The sequence below is a fragment of the Emericellopsis cladophorae genome (genome assembly GCF_022114955.1).
Source record: "Emericellopsis cladophorae strain MUM 19.33 chromosome Unknown NODE_15_length_399893_cov_118_242817, whole genome shotgun sequence".
NCBI lineage: Eukaryota > Fungi > Ascomycota > Sordariomycetes > Hypocreales > Bionectriaceae > Emericellopsis > Emericellopsis cladophorae.
In genome coordinates, this window is record NW_026250940.1 from 84,976 (window position 1) to 98,947 (window position 13,972).

Here is a 13,972-nt window from a genome sequence, read left to right on the forward strand (position 1 = left end):
TGCAAGCCCCCCTCCCCCCCATCCCCCATTTCCCATCCTCTAGGCTGGGTACCTACAGTTCATTCTCGCCCTTTATTATTAATACGCCGTCTCCGGTCCTCGCTGTTGCTCAATTCATAATGCCTCGGCCCAGCAAGCGATGCTCACTCTCTGATCCTCTCCCCGCAGGAAACGACCCCCAACGCTGAGCGGCTGCTGGACTTCATCCATCGTCGCCCTGGACTTCTTGGCATCATGGTGCTACATGCTCTATTTGTGTCCATTCTGCCCTAGACTTCATCATGACGTCCAGTGAGTCCGACGAAAGGCCTGTCGACGCGGCCGCTGCCACTCAGCAGCACGACGACACCTACGACGACAGAGGCATGGGCTCAGCGTCGACATCTACAGACGCCATGGACGACGGCCACGGCAAGGAAGCTGTGGAGAACCCCAGCCACTATGGCCATGACATGGAAGCACAAGACCATGTTGACGTTGAACGTGTCGAGAGCCACACACATCGGAGCGTCCTCTCGCGCCTCTCCCGCACGACGAGTGCGCCAAGAACTCCAGTGGCTCCCACCGTCCTACCCCTGACGGACCTGGACAAGGGCATCGTCGGCTGGGAGTCGCAGGATGACCCGGCCATGCCACTCAACTGGGCCCAGAGCCGCAAGTGGTCCGTCACCATCATGCTGGCCTGCATCACCTTCATGACCCCCTTCGCCTCGTCCATCCTGGCGCCCGCGATTCAGTTCCTCGCCGAGGACTACAACGTGTCCAGCCTCACCAAGGCTTCCATGCCCGTCAGTATCTTCCTGCTCGGATACGCCGTCGGACCGCTCTTCCTCTCCCCTCTCTGCGAGATATACGGTCGCCACATTGTGCTCACATCGGCGAGTGCGTACTTTTGTGTCTGGCTTGTTGGCTGCGCCCTCGCGCCGAGCATTGACATGCTCATCTTCTTCCGCTTCATGTGTGGTGTCGGCGGCTCCGCATGCCAGACCATTGGCGGCGCCGTGATCGCAGACGTCTTCCCCGTCCATCAGCGCGGCCGCGCCATGACCATCTGGATGATGGGACCCATGGTTGGCCCGACGGTTGGGCCCGTCATCGGTGGATTCGCGGCCCAGACCATAGGCTGGCGCTGGGGCAGCTGGATTACCTTCATCCCGGCTACGATTGTGGTCGTCGTCATGGCCATCTTCAACAGCGAGACGAATCACCAGGTCTTGATCAAGCGCAAGACACTGAAGCTGCGAAAAGAGCTGGGTCGCCCTGAGCTGCGGAGCTGCTATGTGAATCCAGACGCGCCCGTCATCACCAATCGACGCATCCTCCTGAACGGCCTGGTGCGGCCCATCAAGATGCTCTTCACCAGCGTCATCATCTTCGCCGTGAGCTTGTACATTGCCTTTGTGTACGGGTGTCTGTACCTCCTCTTCAACACCATCCCCATGGTCTTTCAGGGTGCCTACGGGTGGTCCATAGGCGTGACCAGTCTGGTCTACTTCAGCCTGCTCATCGGCTACGCCATCAGCCTCTCCATCTTCTCCGTCCTCTCCGACAAGACCGTCGTGCGCATGACGGCCGCCAACAACGGGGTCTACCAGCCCGAGTTCCGACTGCGAGATTGCATCTGGTTCGCCCTCATCCTGCCCGTGACCTTTTTCTGGTACGGCTGGAGCGCGGCCGAGAAGACGCACTGGATCGTGCCGACGCTGGGCATCATCCCCTTCGGTCTAGGCTCCATCGGTGTGTGGATGCCCATCCAGGCTTACATTGTCGATGCGTATCCGCAGTTTGCCGCCAGCGGGCTGGCCGCCTTCTCCGTGCTGCGCTGTACCGTCGCGGCCTTTCTGCCCTTGGCTGGCCCGGCCATGTATGAGGAGCTGGGCGTCGCGTGGGGGTCCTCGCTCCTGGGGTTCATCGCCGTGGCTATGATACCGATCCCGACGGTCATTTTCAAGTACGGCAAGACGCTCAGGGAGAGGTATCCTCTCGACTTGTGATACGGTGGGGACATGATCGAGGCTGGAGTGTGCGTGTCATTCGACGTGGTCACAGAGCTCACATTGTTGTCACCTCTGGACGACGCGCTCACTCTCGCTCACTCTTTGTTTTCCTCTCATCCGTGTGCGCCTCTTCTACCTCTTCCTCACTTTCTTCTCCCCTTTCCTCTTCTTCCCTCCTCCTCACCACAACATTCTGCCCTGCCAGGTCTCTCCTGAGTGTAACTCCGTCTTGAGCCAACCTTCGAGCTCATTTGGGGGCTTCTATACTATTGGCACTCGTGTCGTTGTGTCACGATACAAGACTTGGCCTCCAATCTCAACTGGATCTTTGAGAAGGGCCATCCTACTGGTGTGTGGCCAGATCATACGCTAAAGTCTGTTTTGCTCTGCTCACAGCTTGAAGCGTCAGCTGCCAACCTATCGCCATGGCTTCCCCAGCGCATGCCCCGTCCATGGATGATCGGTGGCAAAATGAGCTTTTTACTCGTGCGCTTTGGGTTCATCGGGTTGTGCATTGTGACGGCACGGTGAGCGGAACGATAATTGTCGACTTGGACGAAGACTTCGTCATTCCTGCTGGAAAGCACAGCATCATTGCCATCGCTGACCAATGTGCCTTTCCAACCGATCCTGTGTCAGCACTTACGGACAAAGAGCGTCCGTGGTACCGATTCGAAGCACATGGCGTTTTTCCGGTATCCCCTCTTGACGGGGTGGTCTCGGTCGCCCCCATGCGTGTCAATTTCGACAACGACGTTGTCCTCCCTGCCGGAAAGCACACCATTTTCGCCGTTACCCGCGGCGATGGCTATGGCATCAATGGCGCGTCAAATCTCGCTGGGGCCAATGGAAATGATGGTCCTGTGCCTGAGGAAACAGTCACCGACGGCCAGAATCCGATCTACACCCCTTGCTCCAACATGAGCCGTACCAGCGATGCGGTATCAGTGGCTAGTGCACCAGCTACTCCTCAGAATTACGTCCCGGTTGCGGATATTGCTGCCCTTGTCGAGTCGCTCAACACTTCCAAAAGCCTTCCCCTCTGCTGGAAAACGCTCATTGGCAAATTAAGCTCTCGCCTGGAAGGTACACGTGATTCAAATGGAAGATCCGACTACACCCACGCCGAGCTTTTTACAGACATTGCCCAGGCCGTAAATGAAGCACGCACTGGATGGGAATGGCCCAAGGAGATCATCCGGAATATGCCCCGAACTGAGATCTCCTCGCTCAAGGAGGATGACGCGACCACCTTTGCAGGTGACCTTCACGGTGCACAGGAGATGCTGCAAAAGTTCAAGGCGAGCTTATTCCACTTTCGTGGCATAGAAGTCTCCGCTGACACGTTCGAACGTTACGCCCTCTGTTCACTTGGTTTTCTTACGCTGGGGAGATGCACACGTGGATCTGTTGAACAGCTGCTCGATTTTTGGCCGGATCTGGAGCCGCCCATGTTTCTCCCAGACCATAAGGGTACATCTCGGCCGGTCCCATTTTCGGTATCGCACGGATTGGGCCAGTATATAGAAGAAAACAGCGAGGGAGAAAGACAAGCCGAAGATATGTTGCCACTTTTGGTTCAGAAAGCAGTTGTGGCAGGTATCATACACGATGTGGAACGAGTGACAAAGGCCATCTTGGTGGCTGGGCTTGGATTCGCGCTGTTCATGGATCCAGGAATACGTCTATGGCCAGATCCTCGAGGGTAGGTAGGCTCCACGAAATCTTTTCGTATCTTCCACGCTGAAGAGCAATTGGAGATCATGAACAAACGTGGCTTGGTCGCAGAACACGGGTATTTGATGCCATACACAGCACATGAACACAATCGCAAGGGTCTTCAGAAAATAATTCTGCTCTGAACCAAAAGTCTCCGATAATGCTCCTTGTCCTACTCTTGCGACGCCCACTCACGCAGGTCCTTCTTCTTGATCTTGCCCGTGCTCGTCTTGGGAAGCTCCTTGACAACAACAACCTCCCTGGGCACCATGAAGCGACTGATCCGGCTAGAGTTCTTGGCCCACGCGATAATGTCCTCGCCTCTGACACTCTTCCCCTCCTTGACCGTGACGAACGCTTTCGGCCGCTCGCCCCATTGCTCGTCCGGGACAGAGACGACGCCTGCCTCGAGAACGTCCTCGTGCTCCACGAGCATGCTCTCCAGTGCCACGCTCGAGATGTTTTCCCCGCCTGAGATGATGATATCCTTGGCCCGGTCAAAGATTTGGGCGCTGCCGTCGGGATGCCACACGGCGAGATCCCCCGAATGAAGCCAGCCACCGTCAAACAGTTTCTTGGTCGCCTCTTCGTCCTTGTAGTAGCCCTTTGCACAGATGTTGCCGGAGAAGATAATCTCGCCCACCTCAGCGCCGTTCTTGGCGACGTCGATGAGCACGCCTGGTGGCTGCTCGGGCTTGATGACGCGGATGGGCAGGGAGACGATGAAGCCGTGGCCCTGACGAGCCATCTTAGCATATTTCTCCTGGGCTGAGAGGTCGTCCCAGGAAGGCATGGGGTACGACTTTGTGATGGGGCCGTAGGTTTCTACGTCCGGTTAGTAAAATGACTTGCTCTGGGGAGCTTGTTCGTCGTACCCGTCAAGCCGTACACATGTACTGGTTTCAGATTCAGATTTGACTGTGCTGGTCAGTATATGTCGTTGCAGCCGAGGGAGACTGGGGCTACCATTTGCTCAAATAGATGCCCGCTTGGGGGGCTTGCTGCTACCGTCACCCTGACTTCCTGCTCAAGCCTCTCGGCTTCCTTGGCGGCCACAAGCAAAGTGTTGACTGTCGGTGCGGCGTTAAAGTGCGTAATTTTCTGCTCCTTCAAGAGCTTCCAAATGAGTGGATAGTCAATCTTCCTCAGGCAGACGTTGAGTCCTCTCACTGAGACAACCGCCCAGGGAAACGTCCACCCTATGGCGTGAAACATGGGCAACGTCCATAGATATCGACAGCGCCCGGCGCTGAGGTTTGACTCAATGACGTTCCCGAGTGCAGCGAGGTAGGCTCCGCGGTGGGTGTACATGACTCCCTTGGGACGGCTGGTGGTCCCGGACGTGAAGGGGATGGCGAGCATCGAGTCCTCATCCGTGGCGTGGCATTGCAGGCCGGTCCAGCCATGGAGATTTGCGGTGCGAGCATGCTCCAGGCCCTGTTGGATGGCCTGGTCATATGGTCCAGTGTCGGCATCCGTATCCTAGACGGTCAGTTTCATCTTCCTGGCGTAATGTCCACAGGCCACCCACCGTGTCTACCAAAAATGGCACTTCTTGGTTGCTTTTCCGAAGATAGTCCAAGAGATGCACAAACTCCTGGTCGACAATGATGCAATCAACCTCTGCAAACTCAAAGATGTATGCAATATCTTCCTCCTTCAGACGATAGTTGGCCGGGACAATGGCACCTCCCGCGGCAACAATGCCATAGATGGCCTCGAGGAACGCTGGCGTGTTGGGTGCCAGCACTCCCACGCGTCTGTAGCCGTGACTCTGGAGGTAGTACGCCAGTCCTCGCGTCCGCTCGGAGAATTCAGCATATGTCCGGCTCAGCGGGACGTTATTGGCCGTGACATGATAGATGGCTTGAGCATCAGGCTCGATGGCTGCTGCGCGCTCCAGGAAAAATGTGGGGGACAGATGGTGGAGGTGAGGCGCATCGGAGGGCGTTGTCTTTGAACTCGTGAGATGGCCCAGGATGGACTTGAGGCGTGAGGGCGCGCCGGACATTATGGCGATGAGTCGTGCCTGGAAGAGTACCTCGGCGAACGAGAGCAAGACATGACGACGGCCAGGGCGTGCTTGGGGTTTTATGGAGTCATGAGCAGGGGTCGGTTGAGTGAGCGTGCGTGCGTGCGTGTGGGTGTGGAGGAGAGGAGAGCTGGAGCCCGAGCAACAACCGGCGCGGATCCGTTACCCCGACCTGTGTGAGTACTAGTCTAGTACGAAGTACGTACCTTACCCCGCAGGGAGCCGATTCTGGGGAATGATTGTCGCGAAGAATTGGCTTGGGGTCTTGGCGTAAGATGGGAGCGGAGCTTGGGGAGCTTGTGGTCAAGTCCAGAATGCTGAGCAAATGTCAGCTTGCACGTGGACATGTTCGACTTGAGGCGATTGGGGCTTTCACTTGGCATTGTGGTGTCCTTACTATACTAGGCGGCTTCATCAAGTACCATTTCCAAGTGAAGAGCCAGACTAGGTTGCATGTGAAAGCCTGTTTCCAGTCGCCCTGTGCTTCGGATCCGATCCGGCATGAAGGCAGCACCGATGCTACCCATCAAGTTGCCTAAGAAGCTTCATCGCAAATTGTGTGCAGAAGGATCCTCATGGTGTGCATTCACTCGAAGAAGAAGGCAGCACTACGCCCTGCACGGAGTTGACAGGACATTATGATGTGCCTGCAACTGGCGCTGCTTATCACCATGGCAGTCGCTCATTTCGACCTCCACTGACCCAGTAGTGCGTCGGAAGAGTTCAGGAGCTCGAGTACTTTACCTTGTGCCCCTAACCAAGTCTGTGGTTTGTTGCTGGCGGCGAGGGCCTATGTTCCCAGCCACAGTGAGGCTTCGAACCGCGGTCGACAGGGGCGCACAATGGCCGGTGGATAATGGTAAGTAGAAGCTTGCTAGGTCAAGAGTGCCTCCAATGCGTGCCTCGCCCGTAGTTCCCCATTCAGTACCTTATCCTATGGTGGTAAGTACCTTAGTACCTTACCTGTACTGTGGACAGGAGGTCGAACTCGTGTCGAGAAGGAGGAAGGTTCGACCCTGCCAAGAGCTCCACCCACTTTCCGTTATTCTGCGTCCACCAGCAGACGCGACATACGTAGACGCCGATTGCTCCCACTCGCAGGGAGACAAACTCACACTTCAACCTAATTTATTATCGTCAGCCGAAGTTATTTTGCTCGACCCTCGCTCAGCAGACATCACCTTGTATCTCTGTGACGTTTCCAAATCACCTCAACGTCTAACTAGCGCTGCGGCAGAGCCGCGTCCCCGTGTCTCAACTAATACTTGTACTTACGCATACGTTACGCATGCCACGTCTTCGCGACGACGCGCCGTCCTAGTCGAGGGTTAGACTCCAGCCCAGAGCAAGCTCCTGAATACGAGACACAATCGACAACCAATTTACTTACAGGTACGCTCTCTTGTTCTCTGACAGCCCGTTCCCCCTCATCAAAACCGGTCTCGTCGCTCATCATGCAAGTCTTCCACCCCGCCCACAGACACATGGCCTCGCCCAGCTCAGAGAAGGCCGAGCCTCGCCCTGCGGCCACCCGAATATCATCCTTCCCGAGTCATCGGCGCGACGATGGCGGCGATACATTGAAGCCTCCCAGGCGCGCCCAGACCAGCCAAATGAGCTCCCCGCTAGACAGACCACCGACAGACAACCAGAGTCCGAGTGCCTTTGAGGGCGCCGACGACAGCGATCCCGAGGATGGCATAGAGATCACGAGGGCTTCAATTGAGCTGGATGTGCTCCCCATTGAACTGGTCTCCATGACCGACAGGTACATAGAGTCCTTTGAATGTTGCGCGATGGCCCAATGTTGACAAGGCAGCTTCATCGAGTCGCTGAACGCAAAGGTCCACTCGCAACCGCCAAACATCGACAAGCTTTCGCAGCTATTTCAAGACTTTTATGCGCAGGCTTCGTCGCACATCAATACCCATATCAATACCCTAGCGACGATGCGCAGCCGCGAAGCCTCCCCATCGCCGTCTGCCACATCTCTATCATCCGCCGCTAGCCGACTGCGGAGCAAAGCGTCGGCGTTGAACGTCAAAGAGAAGCCACGGTCCGAAGCAGAGCAGCAAATGATCACGGCCGAAGAACTGGCTAGCAAAAAGAAGGCCCGCAAAGCGCTGGAAGTGAAACGGCGCATGCTAGAGGAAGCTGTGGAGAGGAGACTGTGTGAAGGCATATACGCCCGGATATACCGACACAAAAGCACGCAAGACGAGGCGCAAGACGACAAACTCCGGTCAAAAACAGCGGCGTTGTCGCTGGTAGGAATAGGGCCAGCAGATCTGGGCATCGACCTAGGGGACCGCAAGGCTGAATCGCTTGAGGCACCCGAGAAGCAGACTGACGAGATTCGCGCAAAGCTGGAGCAGGCGAGGAAAGACATTGCGCGGATGCACAAGTCTCGGTACCCCCTGGGCAAGCTCAACAGCCTCAAGGCAGCCCACCGGAGCATCGTCGATACCATTGCCCACTTTCACCCTTCGGCGTCGGCTGACGAGATCATGCCGATGCTGATCTTCACGCTGATCACCATGGCCCCCGAGGACCTGCACGTCATCAGCGATGCGCGCTTTGTACAAAACTTCCGCTGGGAGTCCAAACTTGCTGGCGAGGATGCGTACTGCATCACCAACCTGGAGGCGGCGATAAGTTTCTTGCAGAACGTCGACCTAGCGACGCTGCGCTCGGACGAATTACCCTCCGGACCGCCCAAGGGGCACCCAGGGACACCCAAAACCGAGACGTTTCCACCCGCGTACCAACAAGGACAAGTGCCCGGTGTCGAGTCTTCCAAGGATGATGCCATACCATCCAAGAACCCTGCCGGGCTCAAGTCAGCAAGCGATCCCAGGAGCAGACGGCTGAGTGACCTCGTCAACACGCCGGCACAAGCCTTTGGCGCAGCGAGCGACGCAGTCTTTGCCACAGCAGATCAAAGTCTCAAGACCGTCTCCTCCAGCCTCGACAACAGCTTCAAATTTCTGCTCGGCAAGATACGTGAGCAACAAGACAGCCCGCGCGAATCAATTGTGGTCCCTCGCACCCTGGACGATGCGCGGAAGCTTGTCAGTACACCTCCACCCGAAGACGAGCCCATCATCAGCGGCGCTAGCTCGGCTGTCGATGCGGAAGAGCGCAAGCAGCCACGCGAGGATCGTGTGCTGAGCATGCTGAGCGGACGCCGAGATCGCAGCACCGACAGCGTTGTCAGCGGCCGCAGCGCCGGCTCATCCAAGCCGTCGACACAACAGGGTGCCCAACCGCCCCCCGTGCTGGACCAGATGCGAAATCACATTTCCAACTCGTTCAACCCCATGGCGCGCTTTTCGAATCAGATTGGCATGATACGCTCATTTGGGAGAAATGTATCGACACCCCCAGCGATGGGCCAGAACGAGGCCACCAAAGTCGCTGACGGGGGTGATCTGGGGACTGTATGTCAAGCGTTGAAACCCGTTGGCTGCCAACACTAACCTGTCTTGCTAGGCTTTCCCTGACATTGCAGCTGCTCTGCCGCCAAAACCATCCTTGCCCAAGATCTCGCCGCCAAACAAGCGATTTATGGAGTTGCAGAATCCGGGGGACCTCAAGATCGGCGAGGTGCTAGAACTGTTGAGAGACTATCGTCGTCTCGCCGGTGCACTCAATAAGATGGGTGCCTTTGAAGAGAAATGATACTGCTTTTACAGATCACCTCGTACATAGACTAGTGGACGACAAGAGCAACCCCGATGGGTGGATACATGAATTGTAGCCATGATCCATATCAATGGCAAAGAACAACTATGTGCATGCCGACGACTTCCGTCCTTTGTCAAGAGATCGCGACTCTGTAACTAGATCTCACTCAATGCCGCTACCTTTCCATGATCTGCCCATAACGCCGCATATCGATGTGAACTCAGAACGTTCCGCCCAGATGTATGTATGTCCGTCCGTCTATATGAAACGCCCCCCCCCCCGGTATGCTCTCAGCAGAAAACCCCCAAAAAATAATTAGATAAAAGCGGTCTACCAGGCCGAATTGCTCGGCATGTTCGCTGGCAGCGTATCAGCGCGCCGGGGCGGTGCCACGCGGTTCGACTCTGTGCTGCGCAGAGGCGCGAGATTATCGCGCTCCTCGTCCGTGTCCTCATCCACCGCGGTATGGAACGACTGTGGTCTTCTAGACACGTTTGTGAACGCGTGCGAGAGGGCCTCGGAGCCGCTGGACGTGGTCCGCCGATGTTGCGAGTGCACCACGTTGGGGGGCACCACGGGGCCCGGGTGCAGCATCTTGGTGATGATGCGACTGTTCCTGTCCCGACTTATGCTCCTGCCCCGGCCGTGGGCGCTGCCCGGCTGGCTGGCGCCGGTGTTGGTCCGCGGGAACTCTGTCGTCGACTGTACCTCGCTGTCGGCCGCATCCTTAAAGCGAGACTCGCTCGGGAGGATGACGGCACGATCGAGGCCATATGGCAGGCCACGATGGCGACCGCGAATCTCCATGGCGATGATGATGAGCTTGCCGAGGGTGCTGAACTGTGAGCAGAGTGAGGTGTTGACGCCTCTAGCGCCCATGCTGAGCCCGACGGTTCCGTAGGCGCTGACAAGCTCGAATAAAATGTCAAACATGGAGAAGTCGTTCCGCTTGAGCTTGCCGCCCTCGGTGATAGCAAGGAGAAAGAAGCCCAGGAAGACGTACCACAAGTCAAAGGAGAGCTGGCGGCGCAAATGGGTGCTCACGTACGAGACGGTGTTCTGCTCCTCGTTGGGTGCGCCCGTCTCGTCGTCATTCTTTTTGTCGTGGTACACGCCGAGGGACTTTTCCTCGTAGACGTTGGTCTTGCGGATGGAGATGGCAATGGGGAAGACACCAATGTACATCATGAGCATGTACAGGACGGGCATGGCCGGGTGGAGCGCTGACAAAGACAGGGAGGCGTAGCCCGCGGTACGGGTGGACGCCGCCTGGAATAGGCCGTTGACGACGCGTGTATGAACCGGCAGAGCCTCGACGACGGCGGAGTTGAGCTGGGTCGCGGGTCAGTAAAAGACAATGGGGAGCAGAGGAAAGAAATGACTTACATCGAGGATGATGAAGAAGACCAAGTCCACGACGTTGAGGATGACGAGGATCCAAAAAAGCCACCAGTTGGCGGCCGAGGGGAAGAGGAGGGTGAAGCATCGACGAGGGTGGTCCAGCAGGAAGCGCAACTCCTCCCACAGCCCGGAGCCCTTGGGCACGATCTGGGCAGAGGCCCAGATGAGGAAGCGCAGCATGACGGGGAAGCCCGTGTTGCCAATGATGATGAAGAACCACATGATCATGAGCACGTAGTCCGAGGTGGCAAAGGAGGCCATGCTGTCGGGCGTGAGGGCGAAGCCAAGGTCCATAAAGGCGCCGCTGGCCGTGAAGAAGCCCCACCAGGTGCGGGAGACGCCGGCGTCGCTCACCACGTCGCCATACTTTGGCTTGTGGAGGATGTACGGCAGCAGAAAGGTCACGGCCAAGACCTGGAAGCCCCAGAAGTAGATGAGCAGGATGAACATGAGCGTCCGCAGGGAGCGGTACTCGATGCCGCCCAGCTCCTCGCGCTGCTCGAGCGTCAGGCCGACAAAGTTGGAGTTGCGGCCCATGGTGGGTGTGTAGCTGAGGTACGGCATGTCGTCCATCTTGTCGCGGGTCAGGGCGGACCTGATGGTGTCCAACGTCCTGGTCCGGACGGCGCGTGTGGCCGACCGGCCACGACGCTCGTCGGTATCCTCGTGCGTCTTGTGCTGGCCCGTGCTGTTGAGGGCGCGTGGTTTGCGCATCCGCAGAGCGTCCATTGTGCCGGTCGCGGCCGCCGCGTTCTCCTCGGCGCGCTCGAGCTTGGGGTGGTGCGGCTCCTCAATGGTGATGGTGGGGTTGCGGGGGATGTGGCGCGAGTTGAGAGTCGAGCTCCGCATCCTGGAATCGCGCGTCCGGACGTTGCTCAGAGGATTGCTCTCCTCATTGTCCTCCCCGTCGTCGAGTCTCCGGGGGCAGATGCCCCTCTCCGCGTCGCGAGGTCCGGGGATGCGCAGGACCTCGTTGTCCTGAGCCCGCTGGCGTTCCAGGATGGCGATGTGTTCCGCGTTGTCAAACGGATGGGCTCGCAAGTAGTTGATGGGGTCGTCCTCGACTCCGTCACTCCTCTTGACGGTGTCGGCAAAGGTGACGGCCTGTTGCAGACCGGTCCCTTCGTTGGTCGTCTCCGGCTCTGTGGCCACGGCCGGCGCCGGCAGGCCTTCGACATGCTGGCCGTGGCCGTCCGACACGTTGGTAGAGTCGCTGCCGTCCGAGCTTGCGACCGCCTTGGGCAGGTGAGGGTCGTCTTCGAGGAGGACCCCGTCATTCGTCACTCGTGGTGCCCTATCGCCTTCTCGAGGGACAACAGTAATGTCCCTTCCGTTGACCCCTTCCTCCAAATCGGGTGCGTCATCGCCACGGGCCTTGGACCGTGACTTGGTTATAGTGGTCCTCCGCTTCATGGCATCCTTGACCACAGTTCGGAAGCGCTTCTCAAACCAATATAGTCGAAGCACCACAACCGACCCGTGGAGTGTAATGGGGTTGGTCAGCATGGGAATGATGTACATGACGATCTGCTGAAACGTGTTGAGCTTGTTGAGGTCCACAGGGTTGAGGCCAGCTTGTGTATTAGCACCACTGGCAAACATGAGAGCATCGATGTACACAATATCGCCTCCTCTGGACGCGTACATCAGAATCGATCCCAGAATGACACCGCAGATGATAACAATGTCTATTTAACTTTGGTCAGCACGATCCGCGGACGCAGAGGGGTTGGGAGGTTCGTACAATGGGCTGTGATAAAGTCAAAGTGCGGCTTCCTCTGGATCAATCGCGCCACTGCGCCTTGCCACATTCTTGTCAGAGATGCCATGGCCTTCATGGTTGCTGAGAGGAATGTGCAGGGGTGGGAGCCCTGCGATCTTCGTTTTTGATACTCCGGTCTTCCGGGGCTTCAGCTGGTGTATGTAATAGCTCTCACAAGTCTCGACTCTTGTCATCCAAGGGTCCAGAAGATGGACGTGATGTGATGATGAAGAGCAAGTTTCATGGTGTTGAGCTGGATACTGAGTGTGTTGTCGGACGCGCTCTCCTCTGTGAACTTTGGTGCAAGCGACTCCCCAAGGTCATTATTTGAACCAGGACAGAACAGAGACTCTTGAGCTGGTGCTGCGTAAAGTAGTACGTATTGGAAGATTCAAAACAAGAGCGATAAGCAAGTTTGCTCGCGTGTGGTGGTTGTTCCAAAATTAACGTTATCAGCGGTCAGCGACTCGGTGAGGCGGTTTGTTCCGGCTCGTGCGTTCCGGGACGGGAAGACCCAGGTGATTTCAAGGGTCCCTGCAGCAATAGGCAAAAGCAAACCTCCCGTAGCCAGAGCGAAGACAAGCTTGTGGGCGCCTGATAGGTGAAAAGCCAGTCCAGCAATGCAGACCCTGCGACGGAGCGTGGTCGAATCAGAAGCCAGCGATATCAGCACGTTGTCGGTGCCTGATGTCTCTGCTCCCTCCTAGTGAGTGCAAGGGCTCTCTGTTCGGATCGACGGTGCACCCGATAATTATATTAGGGACCCGGAATGCCTGGCTGAAGGCTGACGAATTCGTCGGCTCGACTGCTAGTGGAGTCCCTTGGCAGGCGGGCGCGAGGGCGAACAGGGAGAGAGAAAGAAAGCGGCGCCAGAAAGAAGTCGTAAAAAAAAAGGAGACTGAAGAAATGCCCTTGCAGTGTCGGTATTAGGAAGACGCTGTGGAGGTGATGGGCGTGCGCCAACTTTGATTGCTGAGACCGTCCGTCGTTGGCGTTTGTCGTCTGTCGTTGAGCGGCCTCCAAAGGGTCTCAAGGTTCCTCTGACCGCAACAAGCCACGAGGGTTCGAGTCGCGTTCGACGACCCCAGGTTATTGAAGCCAGCTACAGTGTTCGAGGTCGAGAAGGGGCGATCGTCCGCCTGCTGCAATGAGTTACGGGACAGAGATGCTGCTGCTGCTGCTGCCCTTATTCAAAGGAGAGAAAGGGTTTATGACATGTGAGCGCCACATGAACTTGCGATCATCAAAATCATCGCCCCGCCACGCTAATACCCAGACAGGTCCGCAAGGCCGCGCAGCCCTCCTCCATCAATCAATTACCCATCCATGCATGTGCCGTTGATGCCGACTCGAGCGCAGCGGCGCAGCCCCCCG

At 57.2% G+C, this 13,972-nt stretch overlaps 5 protein-coding genes across 5 annotated transcripts; 3 read left to right on the plus strand and 2 right to left on the minus strand.

Moving 5' to 3' along the window:
• Positions 1 to 281: 281 nt before the first annotated feature.
• Positions 282 to 1,994, plus strand: J7T54_002362 (fluconazole resistance protein; the record flags this gene model as incomplete). The annotated part of the gene is made up of 1 exon (XM_051505533.1): positions 282 to 1,994. One exon carries the CDS (start codon positions 282 to 284, stop codon positions 1,992 to 1,994), a length of 1,713 nt encoding a protein of 570 aa, XP_051362981.1.
• A 734-nt stretch (positions 1,995 to 2,728) lies between these two features.
• J7T54_002363 (uncharacterized protein) lies at positions 2,729 to 3,623 on the plus strand (the record flags this gene model as incomplete). Its single annotated transcript, XM_051505534.1, has 2 exons — positions 2,729 to 3,342; positions 3,581 to 3,623. The coding sequence occupies 2 exons, from the start codon at positions 2,729 to 2,731 to the stop codon at positions 3,621 to 3,623; spliced, it is 657 nt and encodes a 218-aa protein (XP_051362982.1).
• Positions 3,624 to 3,888: 265 nt separating this feature from the next.
• J7T54_002364 (Acetate/butyrate--CoA ligase AAE7) lies at positions 3,889 to 5,727 on the minus strand (the record flags this gene model as incomplete). Its single annotated transcript, XM_051505536.1, has 4 exons — positions 3,889 to 4,541; positions 4,592 to 4,634; positions 4,731 to 5,198; positions 5,248 to 5,727. 4 exons carry the CDS (start codon positions 5,725 to 5,727, stop codon positions 3,889 to 3,891), a joined length of 1,644 nt encoding a protein of 547 aa, XP_051362983.1.
• Positions 5,728 to 7,232: 1,505 nt separating this feature from the next.
• J7T54_002365 (Vacuolar sorting protein 9 (VPS9) domain) lies at positions 7,233 to 9,429 on the plus strand (the record flags this gene model as incomplete). The annotated part of the gene is made up of 3 exons (XM_051505537.1): positions 7,233 to 7,516; positions 7,568 to 9,188; positions 9,241 to 9,429. 3 exons carry the CDS (start codon positions 7,233 to 7,235, stop codon positions 9,427 to 9,429), a joined length of 2,094 nt encoding a protein of 697 aa, XP_051362984.1.
• Positions 9,430 to 9,765: 336 nt separating this feature from the next.
• Positions 9,766 to 12,674, minus strand: J7T54_002366 (Low-affinity potassium transport protein-like protein; the record flags this gene model as incomplete). The annotated part of the gene is made up of 3 exons (XM_051505538.1): positions 9,766 to 10,767; positions 10,822 to 12,524; positions 12,581 to 12,674. The coding sequence occupies 3 exons, from the start codon at positions 12,672 to 12,674 to the stop codon at positions 9,766 to 9,768; spliced, it is 2,799 nt and encodes a 932-aa protein (XP_051362985.1).
• Positions 12,675 to 13,972: the final 1,298 nt, after the last annotated feature.